The sequence below is a fragment of the Taeniopygia guttata genome, chromosome 2, assembly GCF_048771995.1.
Source record: "Taeniopygia guttata chromosome 2, bTaeGut7.mat, whole genome shotgun sequence".
In the NCBI taxonomy this organism is placed as follows: Eukaryota; Metazoa; Chordata; class Aves; order Passeriformes; family Estrildidae; genus Taeniopygia; species Taeniopygia guttata.
This window is the reverse complement of record NC_133026.1, coordinates 1,624,164-1,649,791: the sequence shown is the minus strand read 5'-3', so window position 1 is coordinate 1,649,791 and position 25,628 is coordinate 1,624,164. Positions and strand designations below refer to the sequence as shown.

General features: G+C 44.7%; 1 protein-coding gene across 4 annotated transcripts in view; it reads right to left on the bottom strand.

Annotated features, from left to right (window-relative positions):
* The window catches only part of ALS2CL (ALS2 C-terminal like), a 49,065-nt gene that overhangs the window by 13,715 nt on the left and 9,722 nt on the right, over positions 1 to 25,628 (bottom strand). For 2 of the 4 annotated variants that reach the window (XM_041714292.2, XM_072925237.1), the window contains 15 exons: positions 23,637 to 23,754; positions 22,855 to 23,047; positions 21,871 to 21,936; positions 21,034 to 21,199; positions 19,379 to 19,507; positions 18,283 to 18,402; positions 16,871 to 16,947; positions 16,257 to 16,323; positions 15,606 to 15,802; positions 11,202 to 11,267; positions 9,943 to 10,041; positions 8,833 to 8,991; positions 8,472 to 8,583; positions 7,127 to 7,204; positions 2,948 to 3,072 (listed from right to left, as the gene is read on the bottom strand). In XM_041714292.2, the coding sequence (XP_041570226.2) occupies positions 2,948 to 3,072; positions 7,127 to 7,204; positions 8,472 to 8,583; positions 8,833 to 8,991; positions 9,943 to 10,041; positions 11,202 to 11,267; positions 15,606 to 15,802; positions 16,257 to 16,323; positions 16,871 to 16,947; positions 18,283 to 18,402; positions 19,379 to 19,507; positions 21,034 to 21,199; positions 21,871 to 21,936; positions 22,855 to 23,047; positions 23,637 to 23,754 (1,772 nt within the window). The remainder of the gene's footprint in view (positions 1 to 2,947; positions 3,073 to 7,126; positions 7,205 to 8,471; positions 8,584 to 8,832; positions 8,992 to 9,942; positions 10,042 to 11,201; positions 11,268 to 15,605; positions 15,803 to 16,256; positions 16,324 to 16,870; positions 16,948 to 18,282; positions 18,403 to 19,378; positions 19,508 to 21,033; positions 21,200 to 21,870; positions 21,937 to 22,854; positions 23,048 to 23,636; positions 23,755 to 25,628) is intronic. The other 2 variants (XM_072925236.1, XM_072925238.1) reach the window with 2 other exon arrangements.

Genomic DNA, 25,628 nt, shown 5'->3' with positions numbered 1-25,628 from the left:
CAGGATTGCAGTCGAGCAGCCATTCCCTGCTTCCCTCATGGAATGAATCCCAGCATTTCAGGAAAAGCTCCATCCCCTGCTTCCCTATGGAATTGACTCCATGGCAATTCCAAGACTGCAGTTCAACATCCATCCCTGCTTCCCACATGGAATTCATTCCATGAAATTCCCAGGATGGCACTAAAACTTCCATTCCCTCATTCCCACACAGAATTATTCCCAGGATTTCAGTCCAACATCCATCCCTGCCTCCCACTGCACTGGGCTCCGTCCTTCCCTGTCCCATTGCCGACAAATCCACACTGGGATCAATTCCTGGGAATGCCCGTGGGGCTGGATCAGGAGCATTCCTGAGGATCCCATGCCCAGGATCCCATTCCCAATGATCCCATCCCAAGGATCCCGTTCCCCAGGATCCCATCCCCGAGGACCCTATCCCCAAGGACCCCATTCCCAAGGACCCTGTCGCAAGGATCCCGTCTCTGGGGTCCCATCCTGATGATCCCATCCTGAGGATCCCATTCCCCAGGATCCTGTCCCTAGGATCCCATCTCAAGGATCCCATCCTGAAGACCCTGCCCCTGGGATCCTATTCCAAACAATCCCATCCCAACAATCCCAGCCCAAGGATCCCATCCCAACAATCCCATCCCAAACAATCCCATTCCTGAGGATCCCATCCCCAACGATCCCATCCCCAAAAATCCCATCCCAAGGAGCCCATTCCCCAGGATCCCATCTCCAAGGATCCTGTCCCTGAGAACCCTGTCCCAAGGATCCCATCCCAAGACCCCCATCCCAAGGATCCAGTCCCAAAGATCCTGTCCCCAGGATCCCATTCCCAATGATCCCATTCCCGAGGATCTCATCTCGATGATCCCATCCCGAGGATCCCATTCCCAATGATCCCATCCCAACCATCCCATCCCAACCATCCCATCCCAACCATCCCATCCCAACCATCCCATCCCCGAGGATCCCATCCCCAGGATCCCATTCCCAAGGATCCCCTCCCGAGGATCCCGTCACCAAGGACCCTCCTCAGGATCCTGTCCCACGGATCCCATCCCGAGGACCCTGTCCAAGGGCCCCCATCCCAATGATCCTGTCCCCAAGGATATCTTTCCCAAGGATCCCATCCCCAGGATCTCATCCTGAGGATCCCGTCCCCAGGATCCCATCCTAAGGACCCCATTCCTGAGGATCCCGTCCCAACAATCCCATTGCTATGATCCCATCCCAAGGATCATGTTCCTGTGGATCCCATCCCCAGGATCCCATCCCCAGGATGACATTCCCGAGGATCCCATCCCGAGGACCCCGTTCCCCAAGATCCCATCCCAACAATCCCATCCATACAATCCCATCCCGAGGATCCCATCCCCAGGACCCCATCCCCGCTGATCCCATTCTCAACAATCACATCCCAATGATCCTGTTCCCCAGGACCCCATTCCCAATGATCCCATTCCCCAGGACCCCATTCCCAACAATCCTGTTCCCCACGATCCCATTCCCAACGATCCCATCCCGAGGACGCCGTTCCCCAGGATCCCATCCCAACAATCCCATCCCTACAATCCCATCCCGAGGATCCCATCCCCAGGACCCCATCCCCGCGGATCCCATCCCCAGGACCCCATTCCCAACGATCCCATCCCCAGGACCCCATTCCCAACGATCCCATCCCCACGATCCCATCCCCAGGACCCCATTCCCAACGATCCATCCCCAGGACCCCATTCCCAACGATCCCATCCCTACAATCCCATCCCGAGGATCCCATCACAAGGATCCCATCCCCGGGATCTCATCCCCGCGGATCCCATCCCCAGGATCCCATTCCCAACGATCCCATCCCTACAATCCCATCCCGAGGATCCCATCACAAGGATCCCATCCCCAGGACCCCATCCCCACGGATCCCATTCTCCAGGACCCCATTCCCAACTATCCTGTTCCCCACGATTCCATTCCCAACGATCCCATCCCCAGGACCCCATTCCCAACGATCCTGTTCCCCACGATCCCATTCCCAACGATCCCATTTCCAGGATCCCATTCCCAACGATCCCATCCCGAGGACCTCATTCCCCAGAATCCCATCCCAAGGATCCCATCCCGAGGATCCCATCCCAAGGATCCCATTCCCACAATCACATCCTGAGGATCCCATCCCCAGGATCCCATTCCCAACGATCCCATCCCTAGGATCCCATCCCCAGGATCCCATTCCCAATGATCCCATACCAAGGACCCCATTCCCCAGGATCCCATCCCAACAATCCCATCCCTACAATCCCATCCCAAGGATCCCATCACAAGGATCCCATCCCAAGGATCCCCTCCCGAGGATCCCATCACCAAGGACCCTGTCCTCAGGATCCCGTCCCACGAATCCCATCCCAAGGACCCTGTCCAAGGGCCCCCATCCCAGTGATCCCGTCCCCGAGGATCCCTTTCCCAAGGATCCCATCCCCAGGATCCCATCCCGAGGATCCCGTCCCCAGGATCCCATCCTAAGGACCCCGTTCCTGAGGATCCCATCCCAACAATCCCATCCCTACGATCCCATTCCAAGGATCCCGTCACCAAGGACACTGTCCTGAGGGTCCCATCCTGAGGACCCCATCCCCAGGACCCCATTCCCAACGATCCCTTCCCCAGGATCCTGTCCCCAGAATCCTCATCCCGAGGACCCCATCCCCAGGACCCCATTCCCAACAATCCCATTCCCAACGATCCCGTTCCCCATGATCCCATCCCTACAATCCCATCCCGAGGATCCCATCACAAGGATCCCATCCCCACGGATCTCATCCCCACGGATCCCATCCCCAGGACCCCATCCCCAGGACCCCACCCCCAGGACCCCATCCCCGTGGATCCCATCCCCAGGACCCATTCCCAAGGATCCCATTCCCGGGATCCCGTTCCCGGCCCTCACACGGTGGCCGGTGGCCGCGGGGGCTCGGGGGCCGTGCTGAGCACTCCGCGGGTGCCGAGGCCGCGGCCGCCGCGGGCGCTGAACGTCCCCTCCAGCACGAAGCCGTTGGCCAGCGAGAGCTTCCCCTGCGGAAAAATAATTCATTAATTAAATTATAATTGCCACGTTCATAAAATCTGTTGTTACATTTAAATGTAAAATAAAATGTAAATTTAAATGTAAAATACATTTGTATATTATTTATTATCATTTTTAAATTAAAATTATAAATTTTATTATTTATACTATTATTTCTATCAAATAATATAGTTATATTATATATATTTTAAATTTTTAAATAATTTTTAAAATTATGCATTACTAAAAAACAAATTACACTACATTTTGTTAAAATTAATAATATAATTTTTTAAAATTACATATTTCAATTTCTCTACATAATTCTGTATTCAATTCTCGATTATTGTCAAATTCTTTGGTGCTAAATTCTCTATTTGTTACTAAATTTTCTATTACAAAGTCCCTTCTTATTAAATATTTTTATTATTAAATTCCCATTTATTATTAGATTCTATATCATTAAATTCCCTTTTTATTATTAAATTCTCTATTTATTATTAAATTCCCTTTTTATTATTAAATTCCAAAGAGCCTTCTCTGCAGAAAAATCTGGAATTATAAATTAAATTTAAAAATCTAAAATGTATTAATTTTTAATTTTAAAAATTACTTCAATTTTTCTATATCAATTCTTTATTCACTACTTGATTATTATTAAATTCTTTGGTGCTGAAGTCTCTATTGTTATTAGATTTTCTATTATTAAATTCCATATTTATTATTAAATTCTCGATAGGCTTCCCTGTGGAAAAACATGGAATTATTAATTTTATAAGTTTTAAAAATTACTTATTCCAATTTCTCTATATCAATTCTGTATTCAATTATTGATGGTTGTCAAATTCTTTTTTATCAAAATCTCTATTATTAAATTACTTTTTTAGTATTAAATTCTGGATGGTTTTCCCTTTGGAAAAAATCTGGGATTAAGAATTAAATTAGAATTATAAATATCATTATTTTTAATTATAAATAAAATTCTTTACTTCAATTTCTTGACATCAATTCTCTATTCAATTCTCAATTATTAATAATTTTATTTTCTTTAAACGTGTTTAAATTTTAATTTGTTATTAAATTCTCTATTTGTTACTGAATTCTCTAATTATTATATTCTCTATTATTGCATGTTTTATTAATTATATAAATTTTATATTATTAAATAATCTTTTTAGTATTACATTACCTGTTATTAAATTGCCTATTATGAATTTAATAAAATAATTCAATATTATTAACCACATTATTACTGAATTCTCTATTTATTATTAAACTCAATGTGTTCTATAAATTCTGTATTATTAAATTCTCTACTATAAAAATTGTCTATTATAGAATTCTGTAAATTTTTAGATTTTAAATACTTTATTTATTAAATTCTCTATTTATAATTAAATTTACTATTAAATTCTTTATTATTGAATTTTTTTTTATTCTATAAATTGTCTATTATTAAAGTCTCTATTATTAATTATTTCATTTAAAATTCTTTCCTATTCAATTCTCTATTTATAACTAAATTCTCAACGATTATATAAATTCTCTATTTATAATTAAATTCTGAATTATTATTCCACTCCCCATTACTCAATTCTCTCTTAACTATTAAAATCCCAAAAATGAAACCCAAATCAATATCCCAAATCTGCCTTGGAATTCCAGCCAGAAACCCAAATCAATATCCCAAATCTGCCTTGGAATTCCAGCCAGAAAAGCAGGAAGCACATTCCAGCTGCAGCTAAATCCCAGATTTCCCTGGATTTCCATGAAATCCAGACAGGAATTTTGGAGGGAAAATATCCCAGCACTGGAATCAATCCCTCAAAATCCATCCCGGAGATTTTCCAGGGATTCCCAGACTTTCCATCTCCCGGGGATTCCCAGATTCCAAGGAAATCTTGGATTCACCACCACCTTTTCTCCACATGGAATGTCCTTGGAGGAGGGCGGTGATGACAAATTCTTCGTTAGCGTTAATTAACGAGCGTTAATTGCGCCATCTCCCTGAATTCCTGCCAGGCTCATCCCATATTTCTGGAAAATTCCTTTTTATAAATCCTGGGGATTATCTCAATATTTTAGAGCAGGAATTTCTGTCGGAATCCAACCGCAAAATTTGGGACGTGGCAGGGCAGGGCCCGGATTGCGAAATCCCAAATTTCCGCTGCCTCGGTGGCGGCAGCTCCGGGTTCTGCATCATTTCCTGAGGCCCCAAATCCCAGAATGGTTTTGGTTTCAACATAAAAAAGGATTTCAAGTCACAGCCAAAAAAAAACCCCAAAAGAACTTGATAAAAACAGTCAAAAAAAGAAAAAAAACCCGAAAATGCTCAACCAAAAATGTCCCATAAAACCCCAACAAAAAAAAAAACCTCAACCAAAAATGTTCCATAAAACCCAGTAAAAACCCAACCAAAAACCACAAAAATTCAACCAAAAATGTCCTGTAAAACACAATAAAAACCCCCAAAAGAAGAAGATAAAAACTCAAAAAACTCCATCAAAAATGTCCCATAAAAGCCAATAAAAGCTGAAAAAAAAAAACCCAAAAGCTCAACCAAAAATGTCCCATAAAACCCAATAAAAAAAAAACCTCAACCAAAAATGTTCCATAAAACCCAGTAAAAACCCAACCAAAAACCACCAAAATTCAACCAAAAATGTCCTGTAAAACACAATAAAAACCCAAAAAAAAGAAGAGAAAAACCCAAAAAACTCCATCAAAAATGTCCCATAAAAGCCAATAAAAACTGAACAAAAAAAAACCCAAAAGCTCAACCAAAAATGTCCCATAAAACCCCAAAAAAAAAAAAAAAAAACCTCAACCAAAAATGTTCCATAAAACCCAGTAAAAACCCAACCAAAACCCACAAAAATTCAACCAAAAATGTCCTGTAAAACACAATAAAAACAAAAAAAAGAGAAAAACCAAAAAAACACCATCAAAAATGTCCCATAAAAGCCAATAAAAACTGCACAAAAAAACCCCAAAAGCTAAACCAAAAATGTCCCATAAAACCCCAACAAAAAAAAAAAACCTCAACCAAAAATGTTCCATAAAACCCAGTAAAAACCCAACCAAAAAACCACAAAAATTCAACCAAAAATGTCCTGTAAAACACAATAAAAACCAAAAAAAAAAAGATAAAAACCCAAAAACTCCATCAAAAATGTCCCATAAAAGCCAATAAAAACTGAACAAAAAAACCCCAAAAGCTCAACCAAAAATGTCCCGTAAAACCCAATAAAAAAAAATCCTAAAAATTCAACTAAAAATTTCCTATAAAACCCAATAAAAATCCAACAAAAAACCACCAAAAAACTCCATCAAAAATGTCTCTAAAATTCCAATATAAAAAACCCAAAAGCTCAACCAAATGTGTCCCATAAAATCTAATAAAAACCCAACAAAAAAACCCCAAAAATTAAACCAAAAATGTCCCATAAAACCCAACAAAAAGCCAAATAACTCAACCAAAAATGTTCCATAAAACCCAATAAAAACCCAACAAAAACACCCCAAAAAACTCAACAAAAATGTCCCATAAAACCCAATAAAAAAACCCAAAAAAGAGAAAAATTTCAAAAAACTCCATCAAAAATATCTCCCCAATAAAAAACCCCAAAAAAAAAGAATAAATCCCAAAATCTCACCCAAAAATATTCCATAAGATCCAATAAACACCTCAAACACACAAACAAAAATGTCCCATAAAACCCCAAAAAAATCCATAAAAAATGTCCTGTAAAACTCAATGAAAACCCAACAATAACCCATAAAACCCAATAAAAACCTGACCAAAAAAACCCCAAAACCTCAACCAAATATGTCCCATAAAACCTCTAAATAAATCCCAAAAACTCAACCAAAAAAACCCAAACCATAAAACATGAAAATCCCAAATTATTCCCAAAATTCCCAAAATCTGCAGCTTTCCTTCTGCGCTAAATATTCCAGAAATTCAGAAAATGGGTTTTTTTAGGAAGCTGAGGAAATGGAGCAGGAAGGGATGAACCTGGGAGATGAATCCATGGGAATTTCCAGGAAGAAAATTCCCACCTTTCCAACAAATGTCAGATCTTCCGTGAAGTTCCCTTCGTAGACGGAGTCATCTTCCAGGAGCAGAATTCCCGAACCCTTGGGATGAAAGGAAAAGTCAGGAATTTATGGAATGAACTTTCCACCTGGTCCAATTCATCCCAGAAAGATTTATGGGATTTACATTCCAAGATTTTTTTTTTTTTTTAAGCCAAACATTTCCTCTCAACGTTTGGGAGAAGCTCCAGGGAAAACTCATGGAGCAGGAGGTCAGGAAACTTGGAAAAACAAAATTATTTAATGGATTTTCCAAAAAAAGGAACAAAAATCCACAAAAAGCCACCAAGGATTGTCACAGAGTCAAACTTGTGGTGTTCCCAATCCTGGGATATTTTAGGGAATTCTTTGGGAAATGATTCCAAGAAAACAGCAACTATTAAAAATGTGCAATAAAACCCAATAAAAATCCAAAAAAAGAAAAAAAAATTATCCCAGAACTTCAACCAAGAATGTCCCATAAATCCCAATAAAAATAAAAAAAAAAGAAAAAAAATTATCCCAAAATTCCAACCAAAAATGTCTCATAAACCCAAAAAAACCCCTATTTTTCCCTAATTTGGGAAGCGGGAATGAGGTTGTTGGTTTTATTTTAAGGATGGATTTTTTTTAAGGTTTTTTTTTTTTTAAGAATGTTTTTATTCCAATGCCAATTCCCTTTGCATTCCCCGCCAAATTCCCAATTCCATGAACTGGACGGATGAATTCCCACTGGAAAAGTAAGGATTTTGTGATTCCCGGGAAAGATGGAATGTTATAGAATTCTTGGAAAAGTTTGGGCTGGATGGGATCTTCAGGATCCATGGGCAGGGATCTCCCAGGGTGCTCCAACCTGGTCTTGGATACTTCCAGGGATGCAGGGGCTGCCACAAATCTCTGGGAATTCCATCCCAACCCTTCCAATCCAGGAATTCCTTCCCAATATCCCATCAATCCCTCTGGAAGGGGAGAAGAAACAAGACTTATCCAAGATTTTGTTCTTCCAAACCACGATTAGAGGAAAATCATGGAATATCCTGAAGGGCCCACAAGGATCCAAATCCAACCCCTGGCCTTGCACAGACATTCCAACAATCCCACCCTTTCCTGGAGAGTTTTCCAAACATTCCTGGAGCTCTGGCAGCCTTTGGAATGTGCCCATTCCCTTGGGAATGTCCATCCCAAGCACCCTCTGAGAGCAGAACCTTTCCCTGATCTCCAACCCTCTTTGTCCTCCAGGATGAATTTGGGAATGAAACCTCGATCTCGCCCTCAGCGGTGAATTCCCCATCCCAGGGATTTGCAGATTCCATGGAAATCTTGGACTCACCACCATTTTGTCCGCATGGAATGTCCTCTGGTAGCAGAGCCCTGATTGGGTCACCACGATTCCTTCTCCATGTCTGTGGTCATCCAACCACATCCCGATGTACCTCTCCCCTCTGGAATGCAAGGAAAACCCAAGTGATGGATTTTCCCATTTTCCCAGCTCTAAATCCATCGGATTTGTCCCGCTCAGGGTGGTTTTTCCTGACATAACATTCCGGACTGGTTGTCCCACACAAACTGAACGCCGGGAATGTTTTCCAAGGAACTCAAGCCTTACATCCCCCCAGATCCATCCCAAACCTCCAGGATTTATCCCACCAAGCCCAAAGCTGTCCCACACCTCAGATCCATCCCATCATTACCTCTCCTTGTCTTCCCAGACTCCGTATCCGTTCTTTCTGTCATTTTCCCACTGTCCCGTGTATTTGAAGGGATGCTCAGCGGAAAAGTTCTCCAGGATCCCAAACCCTTGGCGCACGTTGTCCTTGAAGTAGCCCTTGTAGACCAGGTCATTCCCATACCTGCAGGAAGAGGGATGGAATTCCAGCCTGGGAATATTTGACAGCTACTCCTGGAGTAGAAAACCAGGGAAGCGAAGAGATCAGGCTCATCCATCTCAAAATATTCCAAAGATTTTTCCAACAGCATCGAATTGGATCCTTGTTTGCTGTTGGGAATGTGCATCACCCAAAGCAGACATTCCAGAGCTTCCCAAATTATCCAAGGACTCAACACATGGGCTTGGAATTATCCTGGGAGAGGTCACTCAGGCCTTGACCTCTCACCAGCCTGGGCAGAGGAAGCTCTGGTGAATCCAGGCTGGGAAATGGAATCCATAGGAGGAGGCCAGGCTTGGATCCAGCTCTTTGTGGTGGCACCAGCCCTGGCCTGGATTGGAAGAGCAGCTCCGAGCTGAACGAAGGAGCAGAACATCCAGGCTGGAGGACAGGCCCATCCCAAAGGCCGATCCCGGGTGGAATGTTGGGTCTGTCCCACTTGGTGTGGAGAAATCAAGGACAGGGATGAGCAGGAGCTGGGGGTGACTTCAGAGGAGAAAATTCCAGGGAAATCTCAGAGCCCCTTCCATGGCCTGAAGGAGCTCCAGGAGAGCTGGAGAGGGACTGGGGACAAGCGATGGAGGGACAGGACATAGGGAATGGCTCCCACTGCCAGAGGGCAGGGATGGATGGGAGATTGGGAATTGGGAATTCCTGTCTGGGGTGGAATTCCCAGAGCAGCTGTGGCTGCCCCTGGATCCCTGGAATGTCCAAGGAAAGGTTGGAGCACCCTGGGACAATGGGAGGTGTCCCTACCCATGGAATGGGCTCATCCTTAAGCTCCCAAACAATTCTGGAATTTTAAATGCCCACACAGCATTTCCAGACCAGGCTCCAAAGATTTCAGGGAACATTTCCCCCTTTAAATCCCCGGAACCCCTTTTTCCCCTGGAATCCATCCTGGATTTTACTTACTCACAGATTCCATAGCCCCTCATCTTGCCCTGGTACCAGTGGCACTTGTAGCAGTCGTAGCGGTCCTCGGAGCGCCGCGGGACCAGGCAGATCCCGAACCTAGCGGGGGCACAGGGAAAAGGTCAGCGTGGAAAAATCACCATGGAAAAATCACCATGAAAAGATCAGCGTGGAAAAATCACCATGGAAAAGGTCGGCGTGGAAAAATCACCATGGAAAAGGTCAACATGGAAAAGGTCAACGTGGAAAAAGGTGACTCCATTGCAGTGGATGAACTTCAAAAACCAATTTAAACTTCATGGGATTGATTTTTTTTTTTTCTGTAAAAAGCTTCTCATTTAAATAAGGTTTTAAAGAGACCTAAAAACAACCTTAAGACGCTTTCTGTGAATAAATTCCCATGGACTTGGGGATCTGGGATCACATTCCAACTGGATGGAATGTCTGCGTGGAAAAGGTCAGCACGGAAAACAGTGACTCCGTTGTATTGGTTGAAGTTTTAAAACCAATTTGAATTTCATGGGATTGTTTTTTTTTCTGTAAAACTCTTCATTTAAGTGAGGTTTATAAAAGGATCTAAAAATTACTTTAAGACTCTTCCTAGGAATAAATTCTCATGGATTTGGGGATCTGGGATCATGTTCCAGCTGGATGGAAATGTCTGCACTGAAAACAGCAACTCCATTGTAGCTCATGTTTAAAATCCAAGGATTGTCCAGATTTCCAATCTTTATGTGCTTGGATCTGCCATACCTGGGACACTTTTCCCTGGTGCCACTGGACTTTTTCCAAAGGAAAACTCATCCCTTTGGGAGCTGCACTCCCAGATCCTCATTGTTCCTTCTCCAGAGTTTGTTTCGGTGCTGGTTTTCCCCCTCTTTCCTCCTTACCTGATTTAGGGGCTGAGTAAAATATTCTGCGATTCCCAACACAAAGTGTTTGGGACATATTTCCCCCCCACATTTGGAAAAATGAGGAATCCTAAAGTCCTACTTCCAATAAAATTGAGATAAATAATATTTGAATTTCACAGATTGGTTTCTTAAATCGTGAGGAAAAACTCATTTAAGTGACGTTTTAAAGGGATCTAAAAATAACTTGAAGATACTTCCTAGGACTAAATTCCCACAGATTTTGGGATCAGATTCCAGCCCCTGGGGTCAGTCACAGTCAGTCCCCTCTCTCCAGGCTCCAACATCCGGCAGGAACCATTCCAGTTTATTTTCAGAGCAGGGAATATCCCGTTTCCCAAGGCTTACCCGTGCTCCAGGCCCTCCTGGAAATCCCCGACGTGGTTGCGTCCATCCCGCCACTTCAGCGTCCCCCTGGAATCCAAGGAATTCTCTCACAAGAGACATCACGACATTCCCAGATGGAGCAGCACCTACTAAAGCTCGGCCTAAATATATAGGCCAGTTTAGATGGAGCTTCGAGTCCAGTGGAAGGTGTTCATGGCATGGGGTTGGAATTGGATCATTCCCAAAGTTCTTTCTGACCCAAACCATTCCCAGATTTTATGGCAAACACCCAAAAAAAATCCTCAGAGAACAGAGACACAAAAGGCACCTCCAGGCCTTGGTTTTCAGCAGGAGGATTTAATCCCATAATGTTTTCCTGCTCTGGCACAAGTGAGAACAATTGATTCCATTCCCTAATCCCAAAAGTATTTTGTGGAGGTGCTGCCTCATGCCTTTAGGACCTTGCACCTGATCCTGAATTAATTACAGGGATTAATCCAATTGGAGTTCCAGCCTGGCTCATCCCCGTGGACACGCTGACACCACAGCCTGGAATTCCAGCAGCTCAGCCGCTGGGAAAACCACTGGGAAAACAGAGAGGAAAACCATTCCCAAGGGATTGTTCATCCCATGATTTGTGGGGGCTGGAAAAGCGATTCCAGGAGGGGATCCCACAGCAAGGAGAGCCGGGAATGGGCAATGCTGGTGAAATTCCTGCCTGGCCGTGCCCGGCTCTGGAGCGATTTCCCTCCCTCATGGAATTCCACTCCACCCACACCCATTGACACCTTTAATTCCAGCCTCATCCCAGAAAATCGAGTCCCTGCACATTCACATTCCCCAGCTGGACACAATGGAATTACAAAATCCTGGAATGCTTTGGGTTGGAAGGACCTGAAAGATCATCTCATCCCACGGGCAGGGACACCTCCCACTGTCCCAGGGTGCTTCAAATGTCCAACCTGGCCTTGGGCACTTCCAGGGATCCAGGGGCAGCCACAGCTGCTCTGGGAATTCCATCCCAGCCCTTCCCCACCCTCCCAGCCAGGAATTCCTTCCCAAGTTGAGTTTAAATGGATCTTGAGCATGGAATAAAAGCTGGGAATGAGGCTGAGGCAGTACCAGGGATTTTGGGAGTTCTGAGCTCTTTTTGGAGCTGGAGGCCTCAGGGAATGTTGGGATATTTTCCCTCTGTGCTGATGCTGCGCTCGTCTGCTTTGCCTCAAAACCCCAACTGGAACAACTGCAATCCATGGAATCATGGAATTTTTGGGGTTCATGGTATCTTCAAGAACATCCTGTTCCAACCCCATGCCAAGGACACTTCCCACTATCCCAGGGTGCTCCAAGTGTCCAGCCTGGCCTTGGCACTTCCATGGATCCAGGGGCAGCCACAGCTTCTCTGGGAATTCCATCCCAGCCCCTCCCCACCCTCCCAGCCAGGAATTCTTTCCCAACATTTAATCCAAACCTCCTCTGGGTCGGTTTGCCAGGAGATGGTGCAACACCAAAACCGTGACGAGGTTGTTTGACTTTCACCGAGGTTGTTGTTTCAAACACCTCCACGAGACTGGCTCTTCTCCAGGTTTTCCAGAGGATTGGTCGGACGTGTTTGACATTCCAATATTTTAATTTTCATTCAAATCTCCTTTGGCTTTGTGGGTCGTAATGGAAAAGGGGATCAGCCAAAGGGGATGAGGGAACAGCTGGAGCTGGGCCGGGTTTAGGTTGGATTTTAGGGAAAAGTTCTTCCCCCAGAGCGTGTCGGGCACTGAACATTCCCTGAGGAATGGGCACATTCCCAAAGCTGCTCCAGGAGTTTGGACATAGTGGGATTGTTGGGATCTGTGCAAGACTTGATCCCTGTGAGCAGTTCCCACTCAAGATATTCCATAATTCCAAGTCTGCTCCAGGCATGAGGATGTTTAAGCCACATCTGAGTGGGAGTCTGGCCTTACCCCAGCCCAGGTCACCCGAAATTCCAGGACAGCCACTGGAGAACTGTGGAATTCCAGGACACTCTGGAAGCCAGTGGACAACGCCAATGTTGTTGCCAAAGAGCCCAAATTCCCAGTCCCACAGCTCTGCTCACCTTTTCCTCCCTCAGAAATCCCAGAGCAGCCACCAAGGCCGGGATGCTGCTCCAGAACCTTCCGGCAACAAAATCACAACAGATGAATCCCAGGAGTTCCTCTGGGAACTCATATCCAAGTGGGATTTGAGTGAGAAGGGAACTCAAATCCAAGGAATTGAACACCTGAAGTCCCTGAATTCTGCCAGAAATTTCCTGGGATGCCTCACCCTAGTCACTCCATGGGCAGGAGAGGTTTGGATTAATCCAAATTTTCCAGCCCTAATGCAGGAGAGGGTAAAAACCCGGAGATGGTTTTGAGGGAGTGAAGGGGGGGATGATCCAAAAGTCTCCTGCCCTAGAAGCTCCTTTGATGCTGTTCCAGGACACAGCACAATCTCTTCCACAGAATATTCAGGATTCAGTTTTGTATTTGGGGTTGGAACTGGATTCAAATCCCTTCCAAGCCATTTATATTCTGGATTCTTTCATTATTTTAGAGCTCTCTCAAACTGAGTCTCTCTCAGTCCATTTTGCTTCCAAAGCAAACTGGGTAAAACTCACGGAAAATAAAATTTCCCAATGTTTTGGTGGCTGAGGAGCTTGGTCATATTCCAGGGTTCTTCCCAAAAAAAACAGAGCGTTCTCTATCCTATGTCCAAAAAGTTTTGGTTGGGATCTTTGATTTGCAGACATTCCCTCACTTAAACTTGGATTTATTGAACATTTCCCAAATGTTCCCATTTAGCTCCTTTTGGATTTTCTTAACTAAGCTTAATTTTCTTAATTAAGCTTTTCTTAATTCCTGGGGTAAAAGTTTGGATGTTTCAAATTTGGATAAAGTCCAAAGAGATTCCGATAGCAGAGAATAAAATAAAATAAATATAAATAAAATTCCCCACAAAGGGTTTTTATCAGGGATTTTCCTCATTGTGAGGGTGAGATTTTCACACCCCAGGCTGAGATCTTGATTTTAGCCCAAGCCGAAATTCTAAGCAGAGGCAGCAGCTCATGCAGCATCTTCAGGGTGTCCAACACCACGTTTTTGGGGCTGCCTTTAGGATTTAATCCTTAAACTATGAGACATCCACAATAAATGCCAAGTTTTAGGACTCAGGCTTTTCTAATCCTGCCCTCAAGGCCAGAATTCCCTCTGGGAATGAGTGAGGCAGGAATCAGAGAGCCAAGCCTGGATTCACATCCACAACCTCATTAAGAATGAAATTCTGACCTTATCCCCACCCTGGAAGTGCCCAAAAAAGGAGCAGACCCTTGGTGAGGTGGTTGCGTGACCTACGAGATCTTTCCCAACCTTCACGGAAACTCCGAGCCACCACTGCCAAACTTATTCCCACTTGGAAAAAGGGCCCAGAAGGTTCCTTTCTTGCCATGGGACTTCCCTGAGAGCCACTTGCCCTCATGGGTGGCCCAGAAAAGGAGCAGCAGCCCCTTCATGATGTGGTTGAGTTGACCTGCAGATGTTTGGATTGACCTTGGAGATCTTTCCCAACCTTCATGGAAACTCCAAGCACTTCCAACCTTATTCCCATTTGGAAAAGAGGCCTAAAAGGTTCCTTCCAAGAGCAACTTGCCCTCATGGGTGTCCCCCCTGAGCCTGCCCAGAAAAGGAGCAGCCTCTTCATGATGTGGTTGAGTTGACCTGGAGAAGTTTGGGTTGACCTTGGAGATCTTTCATGGAAAAGCCCAACCACCACTTCCAACCTTATTCCCACTCGGAAAACAGGGCCAGAAGGTTCCTTACTTGCCATGGGGCTTCCCCCAGAGCAACTTGCCCTCATGGGTGGCCCCTCTGAACCTGCCCAGCAAAGGAGCAGCAGCCCCTTCATGATGTGGTTGAGTGACCTGGAGAAGTTTGGGTTGACTTTGGAGATCATTCCCAACCTTCAGAGAAACTCTAAGCAAAACTCTAAATGTCCCAACACTTCCAACCTTATTCCCACTTGGAAAAGAGGCCTAAAAGGTTCCTTCCCAGAGCCACTCGCCCTCATGGGTGTCTCCCCTGAGCCCACCCAGAAAAGGAGCAGATGAGTGACCTGGAGATGTTTGGGTTGACTTTGGAGATCATTCCCAACCTTCAGTGAAACTCTAAGCAAAACTCTAAATGTCCCAGCACTTCCAACCTTATTCCCACTTGGAAAAGAGGCCTAAAATGTTCCTTCCCAGAGCCACTCGCCCTCATGGGTGTCTCCCCTGAGCCCACCCAGAAAAGGAGCAGCCTCTTCTTGAGTGACCTGGAGATGTTTGGGTTGACCTTGGAGATCTTTCACGGAAATGCCCAACCACCACTTCCAACCTTATTCCCACTTGGAAAAAGGGCCCGGAATGTTCCTTACTTGCCATGGGGCTTCCCCCAGAGCCACTCGCCCTCGTAGGTGGCCCCGCGGAGCCGCCCCTCCATGCGGAAGACGTAGGTGAAGAAGCGGCGGGACGGGGCCTCGCTGTCCTCCCCGCTGCGGCCCCAGAGGGGGAAATCGCGCTTCCCGTTCAGCGCCTGCCGCACGGCCTGCGCCAGCTTCCACCGCCACACGGCCTGCGGGCACGGAAAACAGGGAATGAGCGCGGATCCCAGGGAAAGCGACCGGAGACAACTTCAGGAAAGCAGCCAGGAACTTGTGGGTTCCCATCAAAGCCCATCTGCAGCTTCCACAGGGGTTCTCCTGGAAGTTGGATACTGCAGCAAGGCACAACAGCTGTGAGGGAGGAATTTCCACTTGGATGTTAAAAAACAAGGGAAAATTCCACTTGGATATTAAAAAAAAAAAGAAATATAACTTTCAAGTTGATTTGCAAGAGAAACTTCAGGACAAGCAGCAAGAAACCGATGGGTGCCCACCAACATTCCTCACCAGCCATCAACTCTGAGCCACCTCCTGCCATCTAATCCAGGATTTTTTTTTTAAAGGAGCCAAAAAATCCCAACCCACCCTCACTAGAATTATTATCCTGTTTTAAATAATAGAGATGGGAAAATCCCAAAGCCTGACCTTCATCTGAGGGTCCTTGGTGGAGAGGACGAACGTCTCTTCCGGGGTTGTGATGCGTAGGCTGTACCTGGGAGGGGAATAAAAGGATGGAAAACACAATTCCCAATCCATCAGCTCTTCCCATTCCCCTCCTGGAGATCCTGGTGCTTTCCCAGGTGGTTTTTCTGGAAAGATCTCAAGTTCTCCAGGGCTGGATTAAATAATTTTGGGATTCATTGGCAAAGAATGGGATGAGAGGGAACAGCCACAGGTTGTGCCAGGGGAAGGTCAGGTTGGACATCAGCAGGAATTTTTTCATGGAAAATGTGGTCAGGCATTGGAATTGCCCACGGAGGTTTGGAGTGCCCATCCCTGGAGGTGTCCAAGGAATTCTGGGCTGGGAACAAGGTAGGGATGGGACACAGGTTGGATTTGATGATCCCAGGGGGCTTTTCCAACCTCAGAAATTCTGGGATTTCAATCTGGCAGCAGATTCCAAGCTGGTGAGACTCCATTATCCATATCCCAATCCCACAGCTCAGAAAGGAGATGGGACAAAGCTTTGGATCATTTTCCCATCGACCTGAACATTTTTATTCCATTTTTTTAACTCCCAGTGGGAATTTCTCACTCACAATCCTGGAGCCGATTTCTCTCCGCAGTTTTCATCCACCCACACCAACTTCAGATCAAAACTCTGGAAGCTGTTTCCCTGGAAAACAATGGGAAAAGATGGTCCTGTTATTGCTGGAAATATCCATAAATATCCATGGAATGGAGAACTGGAGTGGCAGCATAAATTCCCAACATTCTGGTCCATCCATCCCACATTGGGAGATCTTGGAGACGGAACGCCACCGGAAAAGGAGGGAAGTTCTTGTTTGAACACTCCTAAAGCTCTTCCAAAATTCCGTGGCCACATCCAGGAGTAAAACATTCCTACATGACCGTGATCTCCACAGGAATGCCTTCCCTATCACATGGCAACATTCCCAAATCATCCCAGCCGATATTCCCAGAGATTTGTGGTTGCCCATCCATGGAAGTATCCATGGAAAGGTTGGACAAGGCTTGGAGCAACCTGGGATGGTGGGAACCATGGAATAGGGTGGGAATGGATCATCTTTGAGCTCCCTTTCCATTCAATCCATTCCAGGATTTACTTAGGATTTGGACTCCAAGAAATATCCCAGAAATCCCAAATTTAAGGAGTCACTTTTGGGATCAGCAGCACCCAAACAAAACAAACTCCAATGATTGGAATAAAAGGAAAATTTAAATTTCTCATCTCCTTTCCCTGCCTCACATCCAGGTGTTCACACAGAGCTGCTGCCTGGAGGGATGGAGTTTTCCAAGGAATTACACAGAGTTTTTCCAGATTTGGGAGAACAGACAAGGAAGGGACCAAAATTCCCAACCAGGTCAATCCCAATTGAGTTGGAATTCCCAGACCTCCATAAAGCTCAGCAGCAGCAGAGGAGACACAGATGGCAGTCATGGGTTGAACATGGAGATAATTCCATGGATTTGCTGATCTCCTCTTCCCATCCCAGCCACCAGCATAATCCAAGCTGGAATTCCCTCATAGGAACACATCCCCACATCCCAAAATTCCCAAAATAGCCCCAAAACCCCTCCAGCATCTGCAGCCGTTGCACAAACATGGAAAATCCTTTTTATCCCAATGTGTGGGAGCTCATGGAATGTCATCCTTGGGATAACCAAGGGGCAAAATTCCCTGTGGAAAAGGGTTTGGACCACTCAAAAGGTGCCTGTGGTGGTGGATAATCCGCATTTCCTGGGAAAATGTTCTGTGGATCTCCTCTACTCTTTCCTAAATTTCCTTTATTTTCCAGAGCCAACCACACACAGATGGACCCGAGACAAAGTTTTCCCAACTTTTCCCAACAGCCAAACTCTGCTGTGTGCTCAACATCCGAGAACTAGAATTTTACCACCATTCCTATGGAAATTCCTGTCATTTCTGCCATTCCATTGGAATTTTAGGTCCGTTTATCCCAGTCCCTGTGGAGGATCCCGGACTCACCTGGATGAGCACCAGGACGTCGTCGAAGAGCAGGAGCCGCTCGGAGCGGGCGGTGCCGGAAGCGATGGGAATATTCCTGCTGTCCTCCAGGAGCCTCCTCTCGGGGACACACAGCACATCCTGGAGCAGCAGGAAAAACCAGGATTGGGAAAGGACATGGAATTCCAGGCAGGAATTCCTGCAGGGATCAGCTGGCTCAGGGTTGCAGTGACAGTGACACGCTTAGGACACAAATTCATCTTCCACCCAACTCTGCTCTGTCAACTTCAATCTCAAATTCCCAGTCCATACCAAATTCCCAATCCATACCAAATTTCCGATCCACACCAAATTCCTGATCCACACCAAATTCCTGATCCATACCAAATTCCCTCTGGCTCGGGGTTCCAGTGGCAGTGACACACTTGGGACACAAACTCAGCTTTGAAACCCCCAGGGAGTTTCTCCAGCACTTCCACCCAGCTCTGCTCTATTGAATTCCAGCCTCAAATTCCCAATCCAAATTAAATTCCCGATATCAAATTCCTCATCCTTATCAAATTCCCAATCCATACCAAATTGCTGATCCATATTAAACTCCCAATGCACTTTGAATTCTTCATCCATATCAAATTCCTGATCCATATCAAATTCCTGATCCATATAGAATTCCTCATCCTTATCAAATTCCCGATCCATAACAAAATCCTGACCCACATCAAATTCCCAATCCACTTCAAATTTCTGATCCATATCTAATTCCTGACCCATACCAAATTCCCAATCTATATCAAATTCTTCATTCTTATCAAATTCTCCATCTATTTCCAATTCCTGATCCACTTCCAATGCCTCATCCACTTCCAATTCCTCATCCACTTCTAATGCCTCATCCACTTCCAATGCCTCATCCACACCAAATTCCCAATCCATACCAAATTCCTCAACCTTATCAAATTCCCCATCCACTACCAGTTCCTGATCCATGTGAAATTCCCGATCCATGTGAAATTCTCAATCCATACCAAATTCCCAGTCCATACCAAAGTCCTCATCCTTATCAAATTCCCAATGCACACCAAATTCCCGATTCCCGTTCCGTTCCCTCGGGACTCACGGTGAATTTGTAGCCCAAGGATTTCCAGAGCTCCTTGGTGACACCGGCCTCATCCAGGACCTGGCCAATGAAGGATTCCAACTTCCCAAATTCCTGCGCCACAGCGGCCACCACATCCCGCTCCGACCCCTGGGAAAAACAGGAAAACTCCAGGAACGCTGCAAATCTGGGTCAAGGGAGGTCCAGGCTGGATTTTAGGGAATATTTATCCATTTCAATATTAAATTTAAATATTTATTTATTTTATATTATTAATGTCCAGGCAGGATATTTGGGAATATTCAGCATCGTGTCCCTCTGGGAATAAGGGAGCTCCAGGCTGGATTTTAGGGAATATTTAGCAAAGAAGGTCCAGGCTGGATTTTTGGGAATATTTAGGAAAGGATTTCCAGGCTGGATTTTTGGGAATATTTAAGAAAGGAGTTCCAGGTTGGATATTTGGGAATATTTAGAAACGTGTCCATCCTGGATCAGAAAAGGTCCAGGCTGGATTTTTGGGAATATTTAGGAAAGGGTTTCCAGGCTGGATTTTTAGGAATATTTAAGAAAGGAGTTCCAGGTTGGATTTTTGGGAATATTTAGCAACGTGTCCGTCCTGGATCAGAAAAGGCCTAGGCTGGATTTTTAGGAATATTTAGGAAAGGATTTCCAGGCTGGATTTTTGGGAAAATTTAAGAAAGGAGTTCCAGGTTGGATTTTTGGGAATATTTAGCAATGCATCCATCCTGGATCAGAGAAGGTCCAGGCTGGATTTTTAGGAATATTTAGGAAAGGATTTCCAGGTTGGATTTTTGGGAATATTTAGCAACGTGTCCATCCTGGATCAGAAAAGGTCCAGGCTGGATTTTTGGGAATATTTAGGAAAGGAGTTCCAGGTTGGATTTTAAGGAATATTTAGGAAAGGAGTTCCAGGTTGGATTTTAGGGAATATTTAGCAACGTATCCATCCTGGATCAGAAAAGGCCCAGGCTGGATTTTTAGGAATATTTAGGAAAGGATTTCCAGGCTGAATTTTTAGGAATATTTAAGAAAGGAGTTCCAGGTTGGATTTTAGGGAATATTTAGCAACGTGTCCATCCTGGATCAGAAAAGGCCCAGGCTGGATTTTTGGGAATATTTAGGAAAGGATTTCCAGGCTGGATTTTTGGGAATATTTAGCAACATGTCCATCCTAGATCAGAAAAGGCCCAGGCTGGATTTTTGGGAATATTTAAGAAAGGAGTTCCAGGATGGATTTTTGGGAATATTTAAGAAAGGAGTTCCAGGCTGAATTTTAGGGAATATTTAGGAAAGGAGTTCCAGGTTGGATTTTAGGGAATATTTAGCAACGTGTCCCTCCTGGATCAGAAAAGGTCCAGGCTGAATTTTAGGGAATATTTAGGAAAGGAGTTCCAGGTTGGATTTTAGGGAATATTCAACAACATGTCCATCCTGGATCAGAAAAGGCCCAGGCTGGATTTTTGGGAATATTTAGGAAAGGAGTTCCAGGTTGGATTTTTGGGAATATTCAACAACGCGTCCATCCTGGACTAAACAAGTTCCAGGTTAGATTTGCAGGAATATTTAGCCAAGGACATCCAGGTTGAATTTTAGGGAATATATCTTCGCGCAAAACCAATCAAGAAGATCCACTGAGCATTCCAGGGAATTCCCACCTCCTGGAGCTGCTCCTGGAGCTGCTGGAGGAGCCGCAGGTAGCTCTGGATGTGCTCCCGGAAGGGTTTGTGGAGTGCCAAGTGCAGGGCCAGCCCCAGGGAGCTCTCCGAGGTGAAATCCCGCAGGAATTCCTTCAGCACCGCCTTGTGCAGCTTCCAGGCCTCGCTGGAAAATTGGGAATGATGAGAAAGGGTCGTTAATTATCCTAGAATTCCTGCTCTTCTCTTCTCCAAACTTTCCACGTGGCAAGGATGGAGAAAGGCATGAAAAATCCAGGAATGCTTTCGTGTTTGCAGTTGTTGCTTCCATAAAAATCTGGGATTAGTGGGAATTCCCAGCCAGATTCCCACCCCTTCCCTAAATCCCCAAATCCTACATTTCCAACAGCAGAAGGAGCTCAGGGTGGTTGGTAAGATGAAAATCCAATCCTGGAATGGGACAGGGCTTGGGGCAACCTGGGATAGTAGGAGCCATGGAAAAATCAGGAATGTTCTCAGAAATTCACATTTTCATTTCCTGCTTCCAGAAAAATCTGGGATAAGTGGGAATTCACAGACAGATTCCTTTCTCCAATTCCATCTTTTCTCTAAATCCCCAAATCCCAAGTTTCCAACTTCAGAAGGAGCTGGGGGTGCTTGGAAAGAGGAAAATCCAATCCTGGAATTGTCCAAGGTTGGAAAGGGCTTGGAGCGACCTGGGATAGTGGGAGCTGGCCTGGGATGGAAGGAGAGGATATTTTTTGGGAATTTTCTGAACCATTCTGGAATTCTGTGATTCTCTGGTGTCCCCATATCCCAAGGATTCCCAAAATTCCCAAGGATTTTCCACCCACTGACCTCTTGCTCTTGGCAGCCTGCTCAAAGCCCTGGACCACAACAAAGTTGGCGAAAGTGACGAAATACCTGGAAAAAAATTCCAAGGAGAAGTTCGAGAGGGAAATTCGGGATGAGTTTATGGATCCCAACTTTTTGGGAAGTTCTCTTAATCCCATAAAAGCACCTCTGGAAAAATGTAGCCCCAGATGTTTGATGGATTGAGATCAAAGGTTGGATTGGATCTTGGAATTCTTTCCCAATCTTAATTCCAGGATTTTTTGGCAGACTTGGATAAGGCAAAAGTGCTGAAAATCCCGAGATCTGTTTCCATCAGATTTTATGGAATGAAATTCTATAAATTAATTTCCTACTCCAAGCTGTTCATTCACAGACTCTTCACCACAGAATTCCCATTAGAATTGGGAAAATTTGGGAATTCTGGGATGGAAATAATGAAGTTGTCACACTCCAGCTCTGTGCTTTATTTTTCCAAGTAAAACTTGGAATTTTCTTTTTCCATTTCCCAAGATTTTCTTCCAAGATCTGCATTTTCTGTACCAAAAAATTCCCAGCTAATCCCACATTTTCTCCCAGAAAATCCCACATTTCCCATGCAAATCCCACATTAAACCCAGGTTTAATTCCAAAAGAAACAGGAATAAAATCTCAAGAAAATTCCTTTGGATCATCCAAAACCTTATCCACCTGGAAAATCCCAAATCAGGAAATCCCAAACTGGGAAATCCCAAACTGGGAAAGTTTTGGCCGCTTCCATGGAGAAGCAAAAATGCGAAATTGAAGATTTTTATGGAATTTCAGCTCTCCATAAAATTCCATTCCTGCTGGGATCTCCAATCCTGATCCAAAACCAAAAAATCCTGGAAAAATCACACCTAACCCATTCTCCAAGGATATTTTCCCTTTGTGGGCTCTCATCCCAATTTTTCCCAATATTCCCAATGGGATCAACCCGATCCTTTTTTCCCCGAATATTCCGGCGCTCACTGGATGTAGAGGCTGAGGAAAAGTTCTCCTTTCCAAAGGATGTAAAAATCCTGGATACAACCGGAATTTTCCACCTGGGATTTCCCCCTCAGGATCCGGGAATTCTCCTCTGTGAAATTCCAGAGGGTTTGGAAGCGATCATTGAGGAGCACCAAGAGCTGGAAGTTTTCCTTTTCCTTTGGATCCTGCGGCTCTGGGAGGGAAAAATCAGGAAAACGCTGTGGGAAAGCAGGAATTCCCAAGGGATTTTGTGGAATTTTGTGGTTGAGAAATTCTGGGAAATGGGAAATTCCAGGAATTTTCGGAGCTGTTTTGGCTGGAAGGAATTAATTAAATGATTTGGGAAAATAGAAAGGAAAACAATGGGAAAAATGGAAAAAACAGGGGAAATTCCAGGAATTTTTGGAGGCCATGGAGCAGTTCTTGTTGGAATGGGACAAACTATCCCAAATTCTCTGGACGCTCATCCCGTTGCCCCAGAGGGAAAATTCCCACCCTTTTCCCACTGAACCATTTCCAGTTTCCTTGGAGTCATACCAGAAAGAATTCCTGGAAAAACCCCTCCCAGGAAAATCAGGGCCAGGAATTTCCCTGGATCAGGAATGCTGATCCCGGTGAAAACACTGATCCCAAAAAAACACCCTGGCCTCACTCCCTATCCCCGAATTTAGGGAAAACATTCCCACAAAACATTTTCTCTTCCCAGCTGGAATTCCAGCCAGAAATCCCTTCCCAGATCAATTCCCAGTGGGAATTCCAGAGGAAAAAATCCCAGAATTTACCTGCCTGGAGCAGAGGTTTGAGGATGAGGGCGTCAATCCGGGCCAGGCAGGAGGAGAAGTTTTCCTCCAGCTGGAGCAATGATCCCAAAATTCCCGAAATTCCAGCTGTGGACATGGCCTGGAAAATAGCGGGAATGAATCAAATCCCTGGAAATCCACTGGATTCCATCTCCAAGGTTTTTCCCTGGATTTCTAGCAAAGCTTCCCTGCCCTTGGCGGCATTCCCAGGTGGAGCTGATCCCAAAAATCCTCAGGAAAAGTTGGGAAAGGAACGGAAACCAAACAGCACAAGTAGGGACAGCCCAGCCCACTTTTCCCAAATTTTCCTGAATTTTCCCAAATTCCCGATGATCTCAGGGCTGGAAAAGCCTGGAATTAATTCCTTGTGTTAATCCTGATGGGGATTTTTCCAATCCAGAGGGGTTTTTCCAGGAGAAAATCCCAGAAATCCAAGGGATGAAGGAGAAATCTCATTCCCATCCCATCCATTCCCAAATTCCCGATGATCTCAAGGCTGGAAAAGCCTGGAATTAATTCCTTGTGTTAATCCTGATTCACTCCAGAGGGAATTAAATCATGGGAATCCAAAGAATGAAAAAGAAATCTCTTCCCATCCCTCTCATTCCCATTCTCATCCCTCTTTTCCCAAATTCCCGATGATCCCAGGGCCACAAAATATTCGGAAAAGCCTGGAATTAATTCCTTTAGGAATTAATGGAATTCAGCAGGATTATTTGTCTTTTCCCAAAGAAAATTCCCAGAAAAAGTTCCCACAATTCCCAGAGGAAATTCCCCCAATTCCTGCAGAAAATTCCCCCAATTCCCGGAAAGAACTCCTACAATTCCTGGAGGAATTTCCCACAATTCCCAGAGAAATTCCCCAGGCGCTTTCCTGCCCAAAGCCTTTCCCGAGGGAATTCCAGGTGCTTTGCATGAAGCCTTTTCCAACACCTTTGGAATGTCAACGTTCCCGAACAGGTCAGGCCTGTGCCTCAACTAGGCTGGGATTAACTAGAGCTGGTTTTAGCAGCCAAACCTAAACCTGGCAGCTTCCCGAGGTTTATTCCGCTCCTATTCCCAAAAAAATCAACTCTGGAATCAGGAATCTCCAAATTACCAACTTTAGTCCCTGTTCCTCCCTGTTATTCCCAAATTTCTTTGGAATTCCCAGATTTTTTGGCCTCCAAAACACACTCAAGGCCAGATTTTTGGGAGAATCCTGCCCACATTCCCAAAAAATTCCCATTTTCCTTCTCTTTGGGATTGAAACCATTCCAGGGAGCAGCTGCACATTCCACAGGAGTTTTCCCTAAACAGCCTCAGCTTTAAGCCAGGCCTACATAAACCCAATTTAAACCCAGTTTAAACCCAGTCCCAAATGAACCCCAAGTTTAAACCAAAGTTTAAACCCAGCACCAAATGAACCCCAAGTTTAAAACTAAGTTTAAACCCAGCACCAAATGAACCCCAAGTTTAAAACTAAGTTTAAACCCAGCCCCAGATTAAACCCAAGTTTAAAACATGCCTCAAACTAAACCAAAGTTTAAACCCAGCACCAAATGAACCCCAAGTTTAAACCCAGCCCCAAATTAAACCCAAGGTTAAACCAAAGTTTAAACCCAGCCCCAGATTAAACCCAAGTTTAAAACAAAGTTTAAACCCAGCCCCAGGTTAAACCCAAGTTTAAAACATGCCTCAAACTAAACCAAAGTTTAAACCCAGCCCCAAATGAACTCCAAGTTTAAACCAAAGTTTAAACCCAGCCCCAGATTAAACCCAAGTTTAAAACATGCCTCAAACTAAACCAAAGTTTAAACCCAGCACCAAATGCACTCCAAGTTTAAACCAAAGTTTAAACCCAGCCCCAAATTAAACCCAAGCTTAAACCAAAGTTTAAACCCAGCACCAAATGAACCCCAAGTTTAAAACAAAGTTTAAACCCAGCCCCAGATTAAACCCAAGTTTAAAACATGCCTCAAACTAAACCAAAGT